The sequence below is a fragment of the Suricata suricatta genome, chromosome 8, assembly GCF_006229205.1.
Source record: "Suricata suricatta isolate VVHF042 chromosome 8, meerkat_22Aug2017_6uvM2_HiC, whole genome shotgun sequence".
In the NCBI taxonomy this organism is placed as follows: Eukaryota; Metazoa; Chordata; class Mammalia; order Carnivora; family Herpestidae; genus Suricata; species Suricata suricatta.
The window spans coordinates 45,432,268-45,456,307 of record NC_043707.1 but is presented as its reverse complement, the minus strand read 5'-3'; the positions used below and the strand labels follow the sequence as shown (position 1 = coordinate 45,456,307).

Genomic DNA, 24,040 nt, shown 5'->3' with positions numbered 1-24,040 from the left:
CCTTTCTGTGCGAAAGCCCCGAAAATGCAAACTCAAATGACTATGGTATCTTTCAGCAGCGGGAACCCCTTCAAGATGCTGATGCTCGAGGAGGCTCAGCCCCAGGGGAAGAGCTGGGGCTCAGCAGGTGGTAGGTGGCCATCTCATAGGTGCCCACAGTACATATGGGCTCTGCCCTTGACACTTGCTTTGCGGGCTGGTCTTGGGTCTTGGGGCGGGGGTGGGGGCGGCTGTTCATGTCTGCAAGTTCCTGCTGGATGCTGGCTCATTTGCGGAGCCACAGATGAAGGGGCAGCCACAGGCCATTGCACCTGCCTTTGGCACGTCAGTCATCCGTTCGGAGAGATTATTTCTGGGGAGAGGGGACAGGAGCTTGAGGGAAGCAGTTTCTCTGCCACACTTCCTCCTGAATGCTCAGAGCACTGGCCACCTTGAGACGCCAGACTCGTCACATCCTTCACTACTGCACGCCCAGGCTTCCTAGGTCCTCCTTACGCCCTGGATGTTAAGTACCACACGCCCCTCGACACACCTCAGTTGACTGATTGCCACCCTCTTCGTGCACACCCCCATCCCAAACAAGCCCCTCTTGGACTCTGTGGAATCTCCTGTCGCCTGAAGCTCAGTGTGGAATGTTCCATTCTCTTTCCCACGTTAAACATGACCAACCTCGCGCCTTCCCGAGGCCTCCGTTTCCCCTGGGGTCTCCTGATCAGAGAGGATTTTTCCCCACACTCCTTCTATAGGGGGTCGATTCATCAGCTCATGTCACCCCCTCATCGGAACCCCGGTGCTCCTTGTTCCTTCTGGGAAGGGGGGCACTTTTCTTTCACAGCCACACCATCCTATCCTCACGCTGACTTGCTAGCTTCTCCCTGCATACAGTGCTGGCCCACGCTTGGGCTGCATATTACAGACACCTGAGGAGCTTTGAAAAAAAACCCTAATGCCTGGGGCGCCTGCGTGGCTAGTTCATTAAGTGTCCAACTTCGGCACAAGTCATAATCTTGTGATCCGTGAGTTTGGGCCCTGCGTCAGACTCTATGCTGACAGCTCGGAGCCTGGAGCTGCTTCAGATTCTGTGTCTCCTTGTCTCTGCCCCTCCCCTGCTCACACTCTCTCTCAAAAATAAACATTAAAAAATGGGAAAAAACAAAACAAAACAAAACACCCTGATGTTTGAGTCCCATGAAGGGTCCTGTCTTAACTGCCCTCAGGGTATATGCAGTCCGGGCTTGGGAATTTAAAAAAAATTTTTTTAACATTATATTTTGAGAGAGAGAGATAGAGCTTAAGCAGGGGAGGGGCAGAGAGAGACGGAGACACAGACTCTGAAGCAGGCTCCAGGCTCTGAGCTGTCTGCACAGAGCCTGACGCAGGGCTCAAACCCACGAGTGACATCATGACCTGAGCCGAAGTTGGATATTCAACTGACTGAGCCACCCAGGCGCCCCTGGGCTTTGGAATCTTTAAATGCTGCCAAACCAGTTCTCCTGTGCAGTGGGTGGAGAAGCCTGGTGAAGATAAACCTTTCCGTCTCAGTCTCCAGTCATCGTGTCCTCTGCTTGGCCTGGTCATTTCCTCCCACGCTCACCCTACACTAGACCGTCTCCGTTGTAATAATCAAAAACCCTCCAAGCCCTTCCTTCCAGGCATCCTGTTCTCTAAACACACCTATTTTTCCCATCCCTCCCTCCAGTACTCCAGCATCAGCCCTTTAACCTCCCAGACCAGCAGCCCATGACCTTGTCCTGGCCTTCACCATTTGTCCAGGGCAGTCGAGTCTACACCTGTTGCCCTGTGTCACTTTTAATAGCCCCCGCTTTCATTCTTAGACATGTCCGGGGGTGGAAAGGAGGATGAGCTGTGTGGTGGCCTCGCTTAAATTCCTGGCCAGCCATAATCAATCCCTTGCCCCCCCTCTTGTTTGGCGCTATATTCTGGCCTAACCACAAGCCAGTTCAAAGCCGGCTGTCTGCTACCTCCCCACCCGCATTTGTCATTGGATAGGAACATTTAAACATGTTGACTGGCTTCTCTTTACATCTGGGATCATTTATGTCAACGGGGCTCTCAACACTGCCTGGCAATCATTCTACATTTCCATAATCTGTTTACTTCCCTCCTCTCCACAGTGATTATTGCATACCACCTTCTCTGAAATCCTCCTCGCCTAGCTGTACCCTCAGCTGTGTGTCCTGCTTTCTATTTCCCTAAAGAAGCAGAAACAAGCAGGAGAATTGCCACAGGCTCACCCCCAGCCCATGTCCTAGCAAAGGCCAAGCCCTCTCACTGGTCAGGCACACGGTGCCCCCCTCTCTAATGTCATCAATATTACTATAATTTCTGGACCTTCCCCGTTGGCCTAGAAACATACTATTGGACCCCTTGTTTTTACTTTTGTATTATAAAGTAATTTTTTTAATATTTATTTTTGAGAGGGAGGGGTGGAGGGGCAGAGAGTGAGGGAGACAAATTCCGAAGCAGGCTCTATGCTGTCAGCACAAAGCTCGACGTGGGGCTTGAACTCACGAACAATGAGATCATGACCTGAGCTGAAGTCTGATGCTCAACCAATTGAGCCACACAGGGACTCCTTTAAAGGAATGCTTTTTAGGTTTGTTTATTTATTTTGAGCTATAGAGAGCATGCATGTATGCGCATGTGCAGGAGAGGGGCAGAGAGAGAGAGAAATCTCAAGTAGTCTCCACGTTCAGTGTGGAGCGTGAGCTGGGGCCTGAACCCACGAACTGGGAGATCTGACCTGGGCCGAAATCAATAGTTAAATGCTTAACTGACTACATCACCCAGATGCCCCTATAAAGTCACTTTGATCTCACTTCTCCCTCCATCTTTCCATCCCCCATGCCCCTGGGCCCCCACTCACTGCTCTTTCTTTAATTTTATAGCCAAAGCATTTGATTTGTCTATACTTGGTGTCTCCCATCTCTCTCTCCCTGTTCTTTCTTGCACCTGCTCCAGTCAGGCTTTTGCCGCCTTTCCTCGTGTTAAGACCACTGGTAACCGACATACTGCCAAGTCCAGTTGTTGGTTATCTTACTTGACTTAGGATTTAGTGCAGGTGATCAATCACTCCCTCCTCCCAGAAATACTTTGGTTTTTCCTCGGCCGTGTGACACTGTCCTCTCTGGGCTTCCCTCCTCCCTCACAGCTCTTGCTTCTCAGCCTCCTTTGCTAGCTCTTCTTCATTGTCTCAGACGTGATCCCCGTCTAGCCATACCACGTAGTTTACTTATTTATTTTGCTCATCTTCCTCCACTACTATGTCAGGGGAGGGATTTCTGTATTCTTTGTTTGCCGTGGCATTCCCCCAGAACACAGGAGGCTCTAAGTACCTGTGCAATCAATCAATGGATTACCAAACTCACCAGAGACTCAGGAAAGAAGGGCGGCTCATTGGAATCCCGAGAACCGGTGATACCGAAGAGACACTATGTAACACATGTTCTGCTTAATAGGTTTGGTGGAACTCTGCTCCCACCAAAACCCTACATAAAAATTTAATTTTTTTAGCTAGACAGATTATAGAATTAATAATCTTATTAAAGGATAAAAGGAATGTATTTAATTCATTTATTCATCCATTCAACAAATGTTTAAGTACCTTCCAAGTGCCTGACATCGAGCCATTTTAATAGAGATGACTCCTAATGTATATATGCTTAGGGATTTCTTTTTCCGCAGACAAGCAGGGGGTAATATGCCTAAACTGAAAGTTAGTGTAGCCATGAACACTTGCTCAGAATGCGAAGACAGTATCTCTGTGGAAGGGACTAGATCTGCAGGTGGGTGTCCCAGTCCCTTGAGTCCCGTTCTGAGCTTCCTGTGATTAAACGGAAGGAACTCATTTCTCCCTCGGTCTGCGACTTTCCCCCACCCAGCAGAACCTCAGGGGAGGGGAGGCACCTAGGGTGGCCTAGAGCCCGACCTGGGTGTTGGGTTCCACCACGTCTCCCCCTGGTCACAAAGCATGAGCTCTGCCTCCTGGCCTGGAAGGCACCAGAAGTCTTCCAAGTTCCCTCCCTCCCATGAAATCGTTTCAGACTGTCCAGCTTCATCCAGAGTGGTGGTTTGTAGCCTGCTTACTGACACGTGATTTTCTTTCCGAGTTTCTGGATCTTCTTAAGGACTGTTGTGCGGCAATTTGCGCATAAATCCCAGTTTCCCTGCTGTTGTGCTGCACTCAGACACACATCGTTTTAGTCAGGCCTGTCGGAACTCACCTCTTTCTGGTACTTCATTCCAGATTCCGTGCTTGTGGTGAAGGCCAGGCAGCCGAAGCCGTTCTTTGCCGCGGGAAACACATTTGAGATGACTTGCAAAGTGTCTTCCAAGAATATCAAGTCGCCACGCTACTCCGTTCTCATCACCGCCGAGAAGCCCGTGGGGGACCTCTCCAGCCCCAACGAAACCAAGTACATCATCTCCCTGGACCAGGATTCTGTGGTGAAGCTGGAGAACTGGACGGATGCCTCGCGCGTGGACGGCGTGGTGTTGGAGAAAGTTCAGGAAGACGAATTTCGCTATCGAATGTACCAGACGCAGGTCTCGGATGCGGGGCTGTACCGCTGCGTGGTGACAGCCTGGTCTCCAGTCAGGGGCAGCCTGTGGCGGGAAGCAGCGACCAGCCTCTCCAATCCTATCGAGATCGACTTCCAGACTGCAGGTAAGCAGGGAGCCCTGTGGGACCACCGAGTGAGCTAGAGAGAGAGAGAGAGAGACCCTAGGATCTTGATCTGCTGGCTTTCTGGATTGAGGTGTAATTCACATGCCGTACGGATCACCCACTCAAGAGTATCATTCCGTGGCTTTCAGGACATTCACAGAGTTGTGCAGCTGCCACCACAGTCGATTGTAGAACATTTTGCTCATCCCTCCGAAGAAATCCTCTATCCCTTAGTTGACACTCTTCAATCCCCAGCTTCTCAGCAACCACTGTCTTCTTTCTGTCTCTGTAGACTCACCTGTTCTGAACACTTTCCATTTATGGAATATAATATATGGTCTTCACGTCTGCTTTTTTTACCTTGACATAGGGTTTTCTCTTTTTTGTGTGCCTGCATTCTGAGTTGTTAAGTGGTGTTTTCCAGGTTATCCATGACATGTGTCAGTCATGGATACTTCATTCATCTTCATGGCTGAATAATCTTCCAGTTTACGGAGACACTACATTTTGGTTGTCCAATTATCAGTTCATGGCCATTTGGGTGTTTCTGGTTCCTGGGCTATTACGAATATTCCTTGGGAACCTTCGTGTATCAATTTTTGTGTGTAAAAACGACCTTTTTTTTTTTTTTAATAGATGACCCCAAACTCAGCTATTTCAGATCCTTTAGAGAACACGGTGGAATACAAAGAGAGGAAGGAGCTGAACCCCCAGAGAGGTTCTAAGTGACTTTCTAGAAGTGCAAGGTTCAGAGCCAAGACCGCAGTGGCATCCAGCCCCATGGCCTTCACTCTTTAGTGGGTCTTTAGGGGTCCCCAGAACTGAAGGTGATGGGGTCTAGTTTTGGTCCAATTTACAGAGCAGTATTTCCACTTAGGGGATGAGCATCTGACCTTATGCCTCCCCTTGCTTTGGGACCAGAAAAAGATTTCCCACCAATTAATCGAGGTAGTGGAGCTGGAGTGGGATGGATGAATGTACTGGTCCACCAGTTCATTGAGAATAGTTATTGGTGGTGGTCACCTAAGGGAAGATCAGTTAAAACAAGGGCATTTTTGTGTCTATTTCTGAATAGATTTTATCTTTGATTAATGTAAGATGTTTTCATGATCTAAGGCAGAAATGTCCACTTGTTTTTTTTTTAATAGTGTGGATATGTAGTCTCAAAGAGCTATTTTCTTTTCTGTGTAATTCATGATGCTCTTCTGAAATCTCTGTGTATGTGTGTGTGTGTCTCAGTAGGTAGGTTATTTAAAAGGGTTTTTTTTAAATTTTTAATGTTTTATTTAGTTTTGATACAGAAAGAAACAGAGCATGAGAGGTGGAGGGGCAGAGAGAGAGAGGGAGGGAGGGAGACACAGAATCAGAAGCAGGCTCCAGGCTCTGAGCTGTCAGCACAGAGCCCGTGTGGGGCTTGAACCCATGAACGTGAGATCATGACTTGAGCTGAAGTCGGAGATTTAACCGACTGAGCCACCCAGGCACCCCTATTTAAAAGTTTTTGATCCCCAGTGGTGTTTAGGGTATCAAGGTGAACCATCATCATCTGTCAGTTTAATGTTGAATGTTTTCAGTAGATCTCTCATGGATCCCAGGTAGAAAGTTCTGAATACGTGAATTTATATTCACCTGTAAAAATTCAGGTATTACTTGAATGAGCATAATGAATACAAGATATTTGTTGAATTAAATGAGTCCTTTTTATATTAATGGTAAACTAGACCTTAAGGTTTATTTTTTTCCATTAAAGTTTATTTTTTATTATTATTTTTTATTAACATAAATGTTAATGCTGTAGCGAAGTGATCTTGGGGCACCTAAGTGGCTCGGTCGGTTAAGCATCTGACTCTTGATTGTGGCTCAGGTCATGATCTTGTGGTTCCTGAGTTCAAGCCCTGTGTTGGCATCAGGCTCTGGGATGACGGCTGACAGCATGGAACCTACTTGGGATTCCCTCTCCCTCCCTCTCTCCCCCTCTCTCTGTCCCTCCCCTGCTTGTGCACATGCTCATGCATCCGTGTACTCTGTCTCTCAAAATAAATTTTAAAAACTTAAAAAAATTATCTTCTGACATTGTCTAATCTGTTAACCTTTAGAATACTGAAAAGAAAATATTGATTTAAACCCTTGGATTTGGAAAGAGCAGAGAAAGCTCAGGTTTCTTTTATTGTGTATTTGCTTATTTTATTTTTTTAATTTTTATTTATTTCTGAGAGTCAGAGCAGGAGTCAGGGAGGGGCAGAGAGAGAGGGAGACACAGAATCTGAAGCAGGCTCCAGGCTCTGAGCTGTCAGCACAGAGCCCGACATGAGGCTCAAACTCAGAAAGCGTGAGATCATGACCTGAGCTGAAGTTGGACGCTTAACCCACTGAGCCACGCAGGTACCCCTGCTTGTTTGTTTTTTAATAATAGCTTTATTGAATTATAGTTAAGACAGTGGAAAATTCACCCACGTAAAGCATACAATTGAGTAGTTTTAGTATATTCAGAGTTGTGCAAACATCACCACAGTCTTTTCTAGAATTTTTAATCACTCCAGAAAGAAACTCTGAACCCATGAGCCCTCACTCCCCGCCCCCAGCCCCTGGCAACCACTAATCTGTCTGTGGAGAGTTTCCACTTCTGGACGTTTCACATAAATTGAATCACATACGTGGACGTTGGCAACTGGCTTCTTTCATTATACATGTTTTCAAGGTCATCCCTGATACGTCGTGCACCAGGCTCCGTTCCTTTTTACGGCTGAATAGTATTCCATTGTGTGGAGGTGCCCTGTTCATTCGTCTATTCATCTGTTGATGGACTTTGAGTTGTTTTCACTCTTTGGCCGCTGTGAATAATGCTTGTGTAAACATTAGCATACACATTTTTGGACGGACATGAGGGTTCATTTCTCACCTGGGAGTGAGCTGGGTCATATGGTAGCCCTCTTTAACTCTGAGGAACTGCCACATTATTTTCCAAAGCAGCTGCTTGGTTTTCTATGCCCACCAGCAATGTGTGATGGTTGTAAGTGTTCAGCACCCTTACTGGCTCTGGTATTCTCCATCTGTTTCACCAGAGCCAACCTGGTGGGGGGGAAGTAGTATTTTACTGTGGGCTTAATGTGCATTTTCCTAATGACTGTTAATTGTAGGCATCCTTCCGTGTAGTTATTGGTCATATGTGTATCTTCTCTGGAGAAATGTCTGTTCAGATTTGTTTACCCATTTTTAAATCGAGTTATCTTTTTATTGTTGATTAGCCAAGTTTTTCATGGGGTCTGGAAAGAGCCCTTAGTTTAAAAAATACCTTCTCCCTGGGGCGCCTGGGTGACTCAGTTGGTTGGGCCTCTGATTTCAGCTCAGGTCGTGATCTCACAGTGTGTGGGTTCGAGCCCCGCATCGGGCTCTGTCCTGACAGCTCAGAGCCTAGAGCCTGCTTCCGATTCTGTGTCTCCCTCTCTCTCTGCACCTCCCCCACTTGCACTCTGTGTGTGTGTGTCTCTCTCTTTCAAAAATAAATAAACATTAAATAAAATAAAAATACCTTCTCCCTTTCTGTGGGTAGTCTTTTCACTTTGTTGGTGGCATCCCTTGAAGCACCCAACCTTCCAATTTTGATGAGGTCCAATTTCTTTTTTCTTTTTTTGCTTATGTCTTTGGTGTCTTCTCTAAGTAACCATTGCCTGATCCGAGGGTGTAAAGATTTATGGCTCTGCCTTCTTCTAAGAGCTTTACAGTTTTACAGTTTCAACTCTTAACACTTAGTGCTGTGATCCATTTTAGTTAATTTTTGTGTGTAGGGGATTCAGTTTTGTCCTTTTACACGTGAACAATTAGCTGTTCTCGCACCATCTGCTGAATAGCCTCGTCTCTCCCCCTTGACTTGTCTTGGCGCACTTGTCAAGACTCGTTTACCCGTAAGCGTAAGGGTTTTTATAGACTCTCAGTTCTATAACATTGTTGCTTTGTATGTCCGTTCCTATACCAGCGCCCCATTGTTTGATTTCTGAGTGTGTACTAGGTTTTGAAATCAAGAAATATGAGCCTTCCAACTTTGTTCCTTTTCAAGATTGTTTTGGCTTTTTTAGGTCCCTTGCATATCTGTGTGAATTTTAGGATCGCCCATTAATGTCTGCAAGAATGACAGCTAGGGCTTCGATAGGACTTGTGATGAATCTGTAGATCAGTTTGGAGAGTATTGCCATATAACAGTATCGCCTTCCAATCTGTGAACATGGAACATGTTCTACTTATTTGGGGCTTCTTTAATTTCTCTCAGTGGTGTTTTGTAGTTGTCAGCGTACAAATCTTGAATTTCTTTCATGAAATTTATCTTAAGCGGTTTATTTTTTGATCCTATTATAAATGAAATTGCTATTTATTTATTTAAATTGGAGGGAGGGAGGAAGAGAGAGAGAGAGAGAGAGAGAGAGAGAGAGAATCTCAAGCAGGTTCCATGCTGTCAGCACAGAGGCTGACATGGGGCTGGATCCCACCAACCAGTAGATCGTGACCTGAGCCAAAATCACGAGTCAGACGCTCTGCTGACTGAGCCGCCCAGGCACCCCTGGGATGGCTCTCTTAATTTCCTTTTCTGTTTATTTGTTGCAAGTGTATAGAAAGAAACACAACTGACTTTTGAATGTTGATGTGTCAGATTCCGCAACCTTGTATATTGATGTCAGACTCTGCAACTTTGCTGGGCTTATTATTAGTTTTAATTGTTTTGGGGGGTTTTTTGTTTTTCTTTTGTTGATTCCTTGGGATGTTTTAAATACAATAAAATGGCATCTATGAAAAAAGACAATTTTAGCTTTTCCTTTCCAAACTGAATATCTTCTAATTCTTCTTGCCTAATTGCCCTGGCCAGCATCTCTAGGACAGTGCTAAATGGTGGTGGCATGAGAGGGCACCCTTGTCTCGTTCCTTGGCGGAAAGTTTGCAGTCTTTTACCATTAAGAATCATTGTTACTGTGGGTTGCCCTTTTTTGAGTTGGGGAAGTTTCCCATCACTACTGGTTTGTTGAGCTTTTTGTTTTGTTTTGTTTTGTTTTGTTTTGTTTTTACCCTGATGTTAAATGTTGCCAAATACTTCTTCTGTATCTTTTGATATTCAGAGGATTATGTGGTCTTTGTCTTTCATTGTTGTATCTGTTTTACTCTCTATAGGAGTTTATTCCATCTTGGTTTACATTTGTTATTTGCCGTTTCTCTGGAGTTGTTATGCGAAAGAAGGGAGACATCAGATCTTTTGGGTCCCTGGGTGAGGAATGGGTATTGAATCTGTTTCTCAGTTCTTTAAATCTCTGCACAGCAGATGGAATGCAGCTTCCAGCTTGAAGACTGGCTTCAGTCTTAGACTGGCTCCGATTTTTGTTTTATTTCATCCATGGAGCTGTCGTGGCCAGTTCACAGTTGAAGGAGGAGAAGTTGTAATCAGGTGCACCCAGGCCAGTGCCCTCACCCCGACGGGCTCTCAGCAGGCACTGACGTGATATTGAACAGTGTTTGCTTCCTAAAAGTCAGCAGCACACCATAAGATAGAGATGACAGAGGTCCTTCCTGGTGTCCACCTTTCTGACCCTGGTTTGGGGGTACTTGCCTCTTGATTTGAGGACAGTGTTTCCCAAGGGGCCCTGTTGAATCGTGAATTTCACTGACCCGAAGTGTGTGTGGCTGGGGGGACACTGACATATGGAGTAAATGTTATGGTGTTCAAGGTTTTGGCCTTTCAAAAAGGATGGTAAGAAAGCTCTTCTCCTTAACAGAGAAAAATTTAAAAATACGGTAAAGTAGAAAGAAGGAGAAGAATTACCCATAACCTGCCAGGCACTGTTAATTGGTGTTGTCTATCTTCCTAGAAATCTTCTCTTAACATGTTTTCTTCATGACTGAGATCAGGCTGTAGATATAGTTTCATGATCCGCTCCCCCCCCCAACCTTAATAAGGGATGCATTTTTCATGTTAAAACAAATTCTAGGTAAGTGACAACTTTAATGACTATACCTCCTAGAAAATGCAGTTAGCCATTACTCTGCTGACGGACGCGCAGATGGCCTGCATTTTTGGCTTTCACAAAAATACTGCGGTTTACAGCCTTCTTTAGGGGCTGGAGTTGGACCATGGTCCTGTCATTGTTTGTATTTAAAAGCTAAGGGGGGTCCCTGTACTCTCTGCAGACTAGGAGTTGGGGGACATCTAGTGACCCCAGTGGTTCACTTGAACTCTCCGTGCCATAGTCTGTCATCTGTGAAGTTAACCAAATTCCCTCACAAAAACAGCATTACCCCAGAAATTGACCATAATAAAAATATTTCCAAGGCTGGGATAATGACCCATATTCACTGCGAGTTGTTGATTTCATTAGAAGGAAATGCGCTGCCGTGAACAGTTCACAGAGAAAGCCTTTTCCCAGACCCGTGTCCGCGTGGTGAGCCGTAGCACAAATGCCCCGTTGTTCCCACAGCCACAGCCACTAGGGGAAGTGACAACCGTTTACTTGTGATCTACAAGGCATTTTGGGTTTTCTTTGGAACTATAAAGAAAAGAAAGTGAAATTTGTCCAAATCGGTAGGGCTGCCTTTGCGTTGTCCAATTTAGAACCCTAAATCCATGCTGAGGAGCTTCCTGGTGGACTGCCTTGTTGGGGTCTCTCAGAATGGGGCTGGACACTTTACCAAAACCCCATGGTGGAGCTCTGTTTATTACTGGGGAGTTTCTAGTCTGAGAAAAACTGTGGTCCTCATTGCTCATGTTGGCTGCTACTAACGTGTACTCACAGGTGGTCATGTGTGGTGTGGAGCGCCCCCCGGTCATTAATTCCGAGCCGCTGGTTTAATCCTGTCCTCCCTCACTGCAGTTGCTAAAGCGAAGCCAGGGAGGGTAGGACCTGGGGAGCTGTGCCTGGGAGGGCCATTAATTGAAGGACAGGCTGCCCACAGGTAGGTCAGACTTCCCTGGTCTCTCTGCTTCTGTCCCTTTCTCCGTGTCCAGCACCGCCATTCTGTTAGGTTCCCTCGCTGCCCTGTGGTTCGCTGAACTCTCCCCATACCCTGCTCAGGGCTGCCCCACCCTCCTGGTGTGAGGAAAGCAATCCCAGGAGTTCATATTCCCACTCATGGTGAAGTGGAAATAACAGCATTTTCGACTCGGCCTTGTTGGTTTGCACGACCTTTATGCTCTTTTTCAGTCATTTCTTTTAGCGGTTAAAACAAAAAGTACTTCTTCCTCTTTGGTGATCTGATTTAAAAGATACTAATAACCATATTAGCTTCAGATGAGTTTCAGAATCAGTGTCAAAGGCCATCCCTTTCTGCTTCCCAGGAAACCCAAGGGAAGTCCCGTAGCACTGGTATTCTAGAACCTTCTTCTGGTTTGCCTGTTCTGAGATGTTAGAAATTAGGATAAGGTAAATACTGAGCTCTTGGGATCAGGTTGGCTAGAAGCTAAGTAATGAGGTCACATAAAACTGAGGAGTAAAAAGGGGCGCCTGGGTGACTCAGTGGGTTGAGGGCCCAACTTTGGCTCAGGTCATGATCTCACAGTTTGTGGATTTGAGCCCTGTGTTGGGCTCTGTGCTGACAGCTTAGAGCGTGGAGCTTGCTTCAGATTCTGTGTCTCTCTCACTGCCCTCCCCCTCTTATGCTCTGTCTCTCTCTGTCTCAAAAATAAATAAAAACACTAAAAAATATTTTTTTAATAAAATAAAAAACAGGAGTAAAGGGGATAGGAGTCAGATAGCAGCCACGCAAGTCATATTTTTTTAAGTTAATTTTCTTTTTTTAATTTTCATTTTGAGAGAGGAGAGAAAGAGAATGAGCACCGGAGGGGCAGAAAGAGAAGCAGGAACAGAGGATCTGAAGCAGGTTCTGTGCAAACCCAACGCAGGGCTCGAACTCACAAACTGTGAGATCATGACCTGAGCCAAAATCAGAAACTCAACCAACTGACACCAGGTGCCCCATATTTTATTCTTCAAAGGGAGGGAGAGGAAGAGGGGGAGAGAGAGAATCCCAAGCAGGCTCTGCACTGTCAGCACAGAGCCCAGCATAGGGCTCGAACTCATGAACCATGAGATCATGACCTGAGCTGAAAGCAAGAGTTGTTCACCCAACCAAATGAGCCACTCAGGAACCCTGGCATACCTTTTTTTTTTAATTTAATAAGTCACTTATTTATGTCTAGTAATCAAATAACATAATAGCAATTATACTACGGTCAGATGCATCTAACTGACTCTATGCAAGTATTATGAAATTCTAGCACTAAATTCTCTTTGTGTGTTCACTCTTTATACTTCCTGATTTGTTGCTCGTTTTTATGCTCACAACTCGAGAGCTTGGACCATCTGTGCCTTGTACAGTTAGCACAGTTCGGGTAGTGACATCTTCCGGCCTATGGAAGAAGGAAACAGGTTTTTTTTTTTAAAGCAAACTGAGGCTTATGGGCAAGTAATAAATTATATCATGTATCTTGAAAGTATCATAGATAAGCTGCTATATTACAATCGCCACTTCAGATAGCTGTGAAATTAGGTGATTCACTAGTTGGTACCTAACCTTCTAATTTCTGTATAAGTCTAAGTACATGAAATAGAAGTGGGGGTTTTGATTTTTTACTTTGCTTTTCTGTTTGGAGTATCATTGAAACTACTGTATTGTAAACGACGGAAAATAATTGCATATGTTAAAAAAATAAATTGTATAAAAAAATAAAATAAAAAGAAATATTTTAGAAAAAAAAAATAAAGCAAACTGAAGGGAGCCTGGGTGGCTCCATGGGTTGAGCATCCAACTTCGGCTCAGGTCATGATCTCACAGTTCGTGTGTTTGAGCCCCGCGTTGGGCTCTGTGCTGACAGTGCGGAGCCTGGAGCCCACTTTAGATTCTGTGTCCCCGGCTCTCTCTGCCCCTTCCCTGCTTATGATCTGTCTCTGATTCTCTGTCTCTTAGAAATAAATAAACTTTACCAAAAAAAAAAAAAGCAAACTGAAAATCGAGGGGGTATTCTCAGGAAGGTGTGCAAAGCTGATCCTGCAGGGAGCGTTTTGAAGCAGTGCTCATGCTGCCTCAGTTTCCCTGGACAGGTTGGAGCCTGTGGTGCCCCCAGTGCCCCCTACAGAGTGTCGTCACTGTTGGCACATAGGTCTGCTGACTGGATCTCAGCCTCCTAACAGCAGAGCTCCCTGTCCCCAGCACAGCTGGCCACGCTCCCCTGTACAGAACCAGAAGCAACCCAGGCTGTATTAGGCTGGCAGGTGGGGGTGCCTTCGAATGGGACCGTGGTTGTCATTGGAGAAGAGGGACTGGAAGAGGCAGAAGCAAAAGTCATTCGGGAGGAAGCGTTCTCTGGTGGTTGTAATTAGGAGGGTGCTCGTTGCACTGTGCCTGATATGCGTGTCTCTCCGAAGAGAAGAAAAGCAACCTCGGCCTGCCCCCGAGCCCAGGTCCCAGGAAGGCGGGCCACATTTCTGGCCCCTCGAGCCCCAGGAGCGGAACTTAAACCCACGTGTGAACGGGAATAATGAGGTGCATCACTGTTTTCCAGGTCCTGTATTCAATGCCTCCGTGCACTCAGACACGCCGTCGGTTATCCGGGGAGAGCTGATCAAATTGTTTTGCATCATCACTGTCGAAGGAGGAGCCCTGGATCCCGGTATCTCTCTTCCCTCCTGCTCCTTGTTGCTTTCTCCAAACGTCCCTGCTGTGTCACCTAGACCTGGAGGTCAGGGATTGATTAGACTGTTAATCCCCAAGCTGCCTGGCTCAGGACGTGGTAGCCAGTGGGTGTTTAACAAATACTTGATGATGGAGGCATCTGCCCATCAGATGATTTAGAAATACGCCCAGACACTGGAATCTGGCGATCATCGGCCACCTCTGGGGCCCAGTCGAGCTGGTTTGAAACTTCCCAGCCGGGTCCAGCCCCTTCACTGTGTCTTTCATTCATTTATTTATTCAGAGGTGTGTTGAGCTGCTTCTGTTATGGGTACTGGGAATAGAGGAAGCCCTAGAACTCACCGTGCCTGTTCTTACAGAGCTTGGCAACCTGGTTAAGGAGACAGAAATCCCTGTATAATAGGACCTCAAGTAGCTAAGTCTGTGATGAAACACAGAGCAGAATAAATGGGTAGCAAGTGGCCAGGCGGGTGCTGTGGTCCTTTAAATTCTCGGGAATTTATTGAACTTGAGCTCTGTTCTCAAGGTGCGGAGTAGGGTGCCTGGGTCTTGGAAAAGCTGAGGGGCAGAGGACTGGAGGGACAGAGTGGGATTTGCAAGTAAAAATGGAAGTGGAAAGGGCTGGCAGGAGAAGGGGAGGTACGTCGTTTTCAGAAATTGGCGCCGTGTTTACCCTTGAAGGTCATTTATGATATACACAAAAATAAATCACTTCAGTGTTCATTCTCAGCAAATTAATGGGTCCCAGTGTATTAATCGTGCCCTTGATATAGGAGTCTTTTCCTCCAGGGTAATTACAGAAGCTCTAGGTGGCTGTTATCATGCAGATCACAGTTTTCTAGAACTTTGCACCCGTGGACCGTGTGGGTGGGAAGATTCTGAATAATTAAGCACACGCTGTAATTTAGTTTTTCCTCATGCGTCCGGCGGGCTGTGAAGGAATTCTCTTTTGGAAAGGACACCTCGCATGCATGGGCCGGGTGCCAAGGCCCTCTTGTGCCAAGAAGGAGAGGCATGGGGTCGATCGTGGCCCTTTAGAGGCTATGTCTTAGGTCAGGCTTTCCAGAAGCAAAGCCCCGAGACAGGTGTGCGAGTGATTCATTGAAGACGTGCTCCCAGGGAGTGAGGGAGTCAAGCAGAGCAAGGGAAGGAAGCCAGGCCAAGACGTGAATTCAAAACGGGTCTAACTCCTCGAGGGGGAGCCCTGGAGTGTCTGTTGTGCCACAGAGCGTGACCTCCTTGGGGTGAGGGATGGGGCTTTTAGAGCCCCGCCATCAGTCAGTCACTGTTCACGGGCTGAGCAGTTGGGGAGTGAGAGTGTTTCCTAACCTCCAGGGGGTGGCCTCCGCCAGCGGAAGTTGGTCCTCCGGAAGGGGGCCCGGGTGTGAGAGTGTCAGCAGCCGGTCGGGGCCCACCAAGAGCCTCAGGTAGTAAGGCTGTCCCTGTAAGCACCTGTTTATACAGCATGTGTGTCACACTGTAAGGGTAAGGATGCTCATGGCAGCCCGCTAGTGAGCGCTAACTGTATGCGAGGTGCTGCTCTAAGCCTTCTGCAGAGATGACCGACTTAACCTCGGGGAGGTTGTCCTACAGCTGGGGAAATGACGTTGTGGAGAATTAAGTCACGCCTCCGGGGCCCACAGCTGGCCAGTACAGCTCTTTGAGGCATTGTGGGACTGGGCCATGAACCTGAGCCCAAATAATGGGGACAACAGTTGTGCCTTTGCCTTCAGTAACCACCCACCATCCGTAGGTGACAGGTGCACTGAGCATGTGACTGTGATCCCGGGGCCTCCTCTGCCCCAGCACTGGGAGGGTGTGAGGATGTTGACGGCACTTCCTGCCCCCCGGGGGGCCAGTCTTCTTGGCAAGACATGACCCCCACACTGAACAATCGGTTTTTCTGCTGCGGTGCGTCAGTGGGCAGGAGGGAGGAAAAGCAGGTGTTTGGAGCGCTGGCGTGGATAGCTGTCATCCCGTGGGCAGAGAGTTGATGTTTGCCCTGGCGCTTGGCATCTTCAGAGGGAGTTGGAAAGGACTTACCCTTTGGATAATGCTGTAGAACGCCTTGCTTTTTGTTTTGCTTCTATTCTTTGTTAATACACAAGCGCCTGAATACACTTTGCCTAAAGTAATGCTATTGGAGGTTTGGCTCGGGTCATGATCTCAGGGATTGTGAGTTCGAGCCCTGTGTCAAACTCTGGGGTGGGAGACAGCTCAGAACCTGGAACCTGCTTCGGATTCTGCGTCTCCCTCTCCGCTCCTCCCCTGCTCGCACTCTGTCTTTCTCTCTCTGAAAAATGAATAAACATTTTAAAAAGAGAGAAAGAGAGAAAAAGTAATTGTGGCCTCTCGGTCCTTTCTTGCCTGCTGGGTGTGTCCCAGGCCTGACACGGCTGCTGTCCCCTGGGAACAGCCAGAGGAAGCAGTCGGGCTCCTGGCGTGTGCCCGTGTGCTCTGTCTTCACATCCTGTGAGCGTTGCAGCTCATACCAGAGTCCTCTTTCTCAGATGCCCGTCTTCATTTATTTGAGGCTGTTAGAGCCTTCATTTTGCAGAGTACTTTAAGATTCGGTAGTATTCCTCTCTGGGACTGTTAAAACTGTGTTCAATTTTCTCAGCTTGACATTTTTTTCCTCTTGTTTTGAACTTGAGCACTTCTGCAGGGGAAGAAGAGCACCATGAACAATGAATACTAAACTGTTTATGACTCTGAATTTTGTACAGTTCACTTTATGTACCTTTTGTCCTTGGGCGCGTTAGCGGCCTCCCTATTTGGGCTCTTCTGATGCAGTGTCGAAGGACGCTGCTGTAGGAGACACTTTTGGGTGCTCCTTGGGCTCGGCCGTGGCAGCAAGGTCGAGAGGGTGGGTTCTGGGAGTACCTGGGTGGCTCAGTCGGTCAAGCCTCTGACTCTTGATCTTGGATCGTGGGTTCAAGGCCAGCTTTGGACTCTGTGATGACAGCACAGACCTTGCTTGGTATCTCTCTTGCCTCCTACCTCCCCGCCTCTGTCCCTCCCTTGCTTACTCTCCCTCTGTCTTTTTCAAAATAAATAAACTTTAAAAAAAAAAAGAGGGCAAACTCTGGAGCCATACTCCATGGGTGAAGCCCCACATTCTCTCGCCCCTGGCTCTATGACCTCAACTAAGGTATTTGGCCCCACTGCTGAGCGGGGAGTGTGATACTGTCATCATGGGGTCACGAGGATTCAGTGAGACCTAAGGCATACAGAGCAGCACTGGCCCCTACGTGCGTGTGAGGCTCGTGTGGCATTCTTCCCGTTGCACTGACCCAGGGTTTTGGCTTGGTCTGTAATCCACAGATGACATGGCCTTCGATGTGTCCTGGTTTGCGGTGCACTCCTTCGGTCTGGACAAGGCTCCCGCCCTCCTGTCCTCTCTGGATCGGAAGGGGATCGTGACCACGGCCGAGAGAGACTGGAAGAGCGAGCTCAGCCTGGAGCGTGTGGGTGTGCTCGAATTCCTGCTGCAAGTACATGGGTCCGAGGACCAGGACTTTGGCAACTACTACTGCTCCGTGACCCCATGGGTGAAGTCCCCAACCGGCTCCTGGCAGAAGGAGGCAGAGATCTACTCCAAGCCCATCTTTGTAACCGTGAAGATGGACGGTAAGGAGGACATGTGGTCTCGTCTCCGTGCTGCGCCACCGCCCACAGAGTCAGGTGGCCACCCTTCAAGGAAGGTGCCACCCACCCCATGGCCCGTTCTCTCTCTCTCTAGACCTGGCCTGGGTGGGTGCACAGAAGGAGGGCAAATGAGCCTTGCTGCTTCCCCACCTGCGGCATCATGTGCTTGAGGCGCTTTGGGGAAATGGTGGTTAAGACTTACTGGAGAGATCTTTGATGCCTTCTGTAAATTCTGTGCAAACCCACTTTACATGGCACAGGGCTGGCTTGGATTCTGGCAGGCAGAGACAGAGAACAGCTTCAAGGCAGTGGCCTCAGGGCCCCAGGCCAGGTGCTGAGTGGGCTCCTGCCCCTCCTGCCCTGTTGGTTTCACTTCTTGGCAAAGGGAGGATCCAGCTGGTGTCATTAACAAGGAGGGGGTGCTTTCTGGAGTCCTGGGACGGGAAGGTGGGCTCCCTGCTTTGTTGGTCCCCACGGGCCTCCAGTCATTCTAGCTAGGTGATCAGAGGGCCCCTCCCGCCCTGTGATGTTCCCTGAGCATCACAGAGTGGGGGCCGCTGTTCCTTGGCCAATGCAAAGCCTGCCTTCTCTGCACAAAGTTTCCGAGTACATACTGACGGAGAAATCCCCCCGGAAAGAATCAGAGCACCTGCGCCCCCGAGGGCTCGGGGAGGCTCTGACTGTGTTTCCCTGATGGGATGTCAGTGTGGGGGGGCTGGAACTGGAGCCCCAGTTTGTCCACAGATGACTTAGCCGTCGCGGTCCTCTGTCTCCTCTGCCCTCTGTGGGGTCTCTTAGAGGGCTGTTTCAGAAGGCGAGCCACAGCCAACATCAGGCATCGGCCTTGGGGTTTGGGGGTGTGCGATCTATACAGTGTTTGTGCGGTCCCGAAACTCCGTCATTTATACCCTATTTGCATCTCAGAAACTCCTCGCTTGAAGCAGCTCCATATGAAAACCCAGATTTCCCGAACAAGCGAGCGATTATTCACTTTCCTGGGTAATTTACTATCGTGTTGCTTAAAATAGCTCCGCTAGCACACTTCAGTTATTTGATGCATAGAATTGATTTAGGAAGTGTATATGTGTGTGTGTGTGTGTGTGTGTGTGTGTGTGTGTGGTTTTTTTTTTTTTAAGGATGCATCTGCTGCAGCATGCGCAATGCCCTTATACTGACTTTTAAAAATCAATCTCCTGCCAAAACCCTAAAAAGCAAGTTGACATTCAGAGACATGACACGAAATCTTTCTCCTGGTTTTTGTTTTCTCCCCCACAGAATGGGGTGGGGCGTCATGTGCTCTCTCAGAGGGCAGAGAGGAGGGCTCTGGCCTCGAGCGCTGTCCTAGGTGCTGGATACAGCTTGGGTGATAGGGACCCCTTTGGGGGGACCCGCTTGGGTGGGGAGGCACGGGCAGGGGGCGGGGCGGCGGGCTTCCCGAGGCCGCCTGCTCGCACCACTAACCCAGCATCCCTTTGCCCCCTCCCTCCCAGTGCTGAACGCCTTCAAGTACCCGCTGCTGATCGGCGTGGGCCTGTCCACTGTCATCGGGCTCCTGTCCTGCCTCATCGGGTATTGTAGCTCCCACTGGTGCTGTAAGAAGGAGGTCCAGGAGACGAGGCGCGAGCGCCGCCGGCTCATGTCCATGGAGATGGACTAGGACACACCGGGGAGCTGCGACGGGGCCGGGCGAGCAGCGACTTGGGCGGGAAGAGGACAGCGACCTTTCAACGCGAAGCGTGTTACACTAAAACCCAGTCCTCTCTAATCTCAGGTGGGACCTGGCGCGCTCTCTTCTCTGCATGTCAAGTTCTGAGCGCGGACACGTTTACCAGCACACGACTTCTCTTCCCACGGCACTTTCCGGTAGAACAATCGCGTGCGTGTGTTCCCAGCTGCGGCTTTTTAATGGTTACCCTTTGTCTAATTTTTTTTCTCCTGCCGGTTTATAGATCTCTGACCTGTGTGTGTTCGTATGTTTGGTTGCGAGGGGTTGCGGTGAGGAAGGACGATGGCTCTCAGAGTTCTTTGTCTTGGGTGAGGACGGAGCTGCCCCGGCCCAGCCACAGCGCAGACCTGTGCCCCAGGCTCTTTGTGGCTTTGACCACCCTCCCCTCCCCGTGTTTTCAGGGGTTTAGACATTTGAAATCTAAACTTGCAGTATGTAACTTCTTACTGAGCCCAAATGCTTTTCTTTTTCTTTTGTTTTGTTTTTGCTCCTCTGCCCCCTTTGCATTTCTTTTGTATTTGCTTTCTGTGAGCGTGCTGAAATGGCCCTGGAATCTAGAATTTGGCTCTCCACCAAGCACCTTATCTTGCCACCTTAGCCTTAAGAATGAATATGAAGAAAAATACACAGCCACCTCTGTCCAAGGCAGTCAGAAGGTCCTCAAGGAAGAGGAAGGTGGGGACAAGGGAAGGAGCAGGCACTCCGGTGGTTCTGAGGTCACCGTGCCTCAGGGGGCCCCAGGGAGAGCAGAAGAGGGTCCTGGGCCTCAGCTGTCCTCGGTTCGGGCCAGGAGCATTGGGGGAGTGGGGCTGTGTCTGGAGGAAGAAGCCGCCTCCGTGCCCCTCCCGCGCCCTTCGTGGGAGGCAAAGGTCTCGGCCACCGAGAGACACCCACATGTACCCCGCGTCCTTCGTGGCTGCTTGGGCTCCTTAATGTGAAGGTGCATTGCTGCTTGCAAGACTGACTGACTGACTTCACAGAATCCGAAATTGCCTGGAAGAGCCATGCATTTTCCATGACCTTTTCAGTCCTTCAAGTCTCTGTAAGATTCCCCTGCAGGGGGTTAGTGAGCAAGGGTACGTGCTGCGGTATGTTTGCTTTCCTGTTAGGAACACGAAGGAAACCAGCAATTTACTGCCGTGTGAACAGCCTCCGAAGTATATCCGAGAGCGATCAGTCTTGCCCGATTGCTCGGACCCGGAGTGGGACACGGACCAAAAGAGACCCTCCGCTCCCTGGGGCATCTGCCCCTGCATAGCACTGGCCTTCCAGAAGCGTCCCAGTGGGTTTTCTGAGGCTCACTGGTGAGTCATGCCCTGCATTGCAATCCTGTGTGCTTTTATCCCGGCTCTGACGGATCTCACAGTGCTCTGTCTTCTGAAGGGAAAAAAGCTTCGTTTGTTTTGAGCAATAAAGTCATACAAAATGATGGCCATTCATGTGCGGCTCTTTGTCACAAGGGGCCAGATGAGCCACACTCCTCCCCCCTGCCCCCCTCCCCAGGTCACCATCGTCCTCTCCACTTCCCGCCCTGTGCTGCCCACAGTCCACAGTCCACTCTGCCCTTGTCACCGAGTCACCGCCAGGAGGCAGATTGCCACCCCGCCTCCCCTTTTTGTCCTGTCCACCTAGGCGACCACTATGGTAGACACTGTGCTAACCGTAGTGGCACAGATGAGTTCCGAGTCTAGTACCTGCCCCACCAGAGCATGGGTGGCCCGAGGAAGAGGAGGAGGCACTAGATTCGGGTCTTTTCTACCAGTTGTTTATAAACTCTGATGCTGTCTCAGCAGAGGTGGGTCCCACCCAGGTGACTGTGTACAGGAATGAGGGAGCGGGTACACATTCACAGGAGCTATGTTATGACACCAGTGCCCTTTGAGCCCACACAGTCATCACCTTGAGAAGAAGGTTTAGGATTGTCATAGTGCAGGCCCTTCTTGGTAGAGGAAAGGGTGCTTTGCTGTGAGTGTGGCTGGGTGGGCCTGGGTAAACATGTAGCCATGGATGGTTCCCACTGGACACGCGGCAGTAGGAAAGGCAACAGGTGCTCACATGCTATCCCTTCTCCTCTCTAACTGCCACTGTAGCTCAAGGCTGGGGTTGCTGAGGCATTGACCCCAACCCCACCCTGTGACGTGGGGCTGGCCACACTGCCAGTTGCCCAGAGGCCGGTATGGAGGAGGAAGAAATCCCAGGGTGTTGTGCTAAGGACCTCACTCCATCCAGAGGCAGAAAGTGGCCTGGAATATGCGTCCTTTTAAAAGCATGAGATACAGTCTCTTGCTGTACCAAATAGGGCTCCCCCCCAAAGTGCTTTTCTGGAAGGGGGTTCCTGCCAGAGGCGCCGGTGTGAACGGAAGAACAACCTAGCCATGTTCACACAGATGAAATTGCACTTCTTAACGAAAAGAAACTATATACAGTTTGGGTTTGTTTTTTGTTGTTTTTTCTAATCATACAAATATCCCCCAGAAAGAGCCTAAGCTATGTTCTGATAGAAGCCTCAAAATTACTTTAAATTGTTTACTTTATAATGTTTACATGACACTCTTCACTTTTTACAAAAGAAAAAGAAAAAATGCAAACTCTGACTTTGTAACAGCGTTTCAGATTTTTCACGGGACAGTGGAACTCTGACTCAGCAACTGGATTTAAATATTAATTGAGAAATGTATTTATTTGCGTGCTTCCTTCCCTCCCCACGTGGCTTTCCCCTAAGATCCTGGCAAAGGACGCCCCTCCTGCCCAGACCCTTGTCCGTGTCCCCCGGTGGCTCTCGCTTCTTGCTTTGCAGACTGGTGCAGCCGTGGTGGACATCTGTGAGCCAAAGACTGAGCCCTTTGGGCAGGAATAATAAGCAATACTACACAATTTGCTACTTTCAGAAAACTTTTCTTTTTTTAGCTTCACCGATGGCAACAGAGGAAGAAGGGATCTGGGATTTCGGTAAGTTCTCCTCTGCCGTTTGACCAAATTCTCGACGATAGACATTGCGCCCAGATCACTAGGAGGGAAAAAAAAGTTGACTTTCTGTCTTTCTTAGCGTCGCGCATCCGGGTCTGCCAGATTTCACGTAGACAAAGAAAGGGTCTTGTGTATTTTTGTCCGTATCCGATGTTACACGAACTAATTGTATTGTTTTATACTGTGACCACGGATATTATGCAATGCACCGTTTGTTTTTTATTTCATTAAAGGAAGTTTAATTTAAATTGAAGTCGTGTGAGGCACTTGATCTTGGTCTGGTTACCCTGTCATGCCCTCTGCCTGAGGGATCACGGCCAAGTATGAGGGGTGTCTTGAGTTGCCTCGGATCTTGCTGAATCCTGCAGTAGAGTTGTATGTCTTCACTAAAGATAGAAGAAGTGGATTAAGCAGGGTCAGTACTGAAAGCCCCACCAAGCGGAAAGCTGAGGGCCAGGGTCCTGTGGTGAAGGGGGGTCTCCTGGTTCTTTGGTGAACTCTCACGACCTTATGGGTGTCTCGTTACGAAAGGGGGAAGTTGGACCTTGTTCCTCTCTGTGGATGAGGAAACAAACACAAGGTTCTGTGACCATATCGTGACTGGAACACAATGGCTTTTCTGACCCATGACCCATTCTGGAGCCAAACTGGTCCAGAAGCTGCTGGCCCCTGTGATGGAAAAACAGTGCTGCTGGTTTCTGGAACCCCAACTCCCTGTGGGTCTCCGCCCCCGCTCCCCACTCCCCTGTGGGTCCCTTTAGTGTCCTGGGCAGGGAGCTTCTTGGACTGTGAGGTCCTCAGGGGACGGGTCCATGTCCCAGTGACACACCTCGCCTGCATGGTCCTGAAGGTCCATGCAGTGTATAAATGCACGGCTGATGCCCTGCTGTGCGGTGTGGCCATCACTCATGCTTCTCGGTGAGCCGGGAGGGTTCTGCTTACGCCAGGATGTGACATGGCCACAGCCGGGTTTTAGCAGTCCCCTACCAATTGCTCACGCTGTTCCTGCCTCAGATTAAATTAAAAGCAAGACGAACATTTGCTTGCCCACATAGCGTTTGCCTGCCTGGCTAATGCGTGCTTCTCCTTTGGGTTCCCAGGAGCTTTTTCTGCCCCTCCAGGCTTGCTGAGGGTCCCCTGACACCAATGCTCTGGTGGCCTGAAAGTGGCATGAGGGCGGAGACCAGCACTGTGGCCCCGGGGTGCCTTGTTAGGGCCGTAGCAAACACTGGGATTGTGACGATGTGCCCTGCACCAGGTTAAGTACCTCAGTTCATCCCATGATGGCTCCAGCGAAACGTCCCTTAACTGCACTTTGTGTTACTGAATCTTCCAGAAAAAAGCCACTG

At 48.7% G+C, this 24,040-nt stretch overlaps 1 protein-coding gene across 1 annotated transcript in view; it reads left to right on the top strand.

Annotated features, from left to right (window-relative positions):
• The window catches only part of PTGFRN (prostaglandin F2 receptor inhibitor), a 33,125-nt gene extending 13,269 nt beyond the window's left edge, over positions 1–19,856 (top strand). Inside the window, exons 5-8 of the mRNA XM_029945785.1 lie at positions 4,268–4,687; positions 14,220–14,327; positions 17,675–17,980; positions 19,489–19,856. Of these exons, the coding sequence (XP_029801645.1) occupies positions 4,268–4,687; positions 14,220–14,327; positions 17,675–17,980; positions 19,489–19,655 (1,001 nt within the window). The 3' untranslated portion in view covers positions 19,656–19,856. The remainder of the gene's footprint in view (positions 1–4,267; positions 4,688–14,219; positions 14,328–17,674; positions 17,981–19,488) is intronic.
• The last annotated feature ends 4,184 nt before the right edge of the window (positions 19,857–24,040 follow it).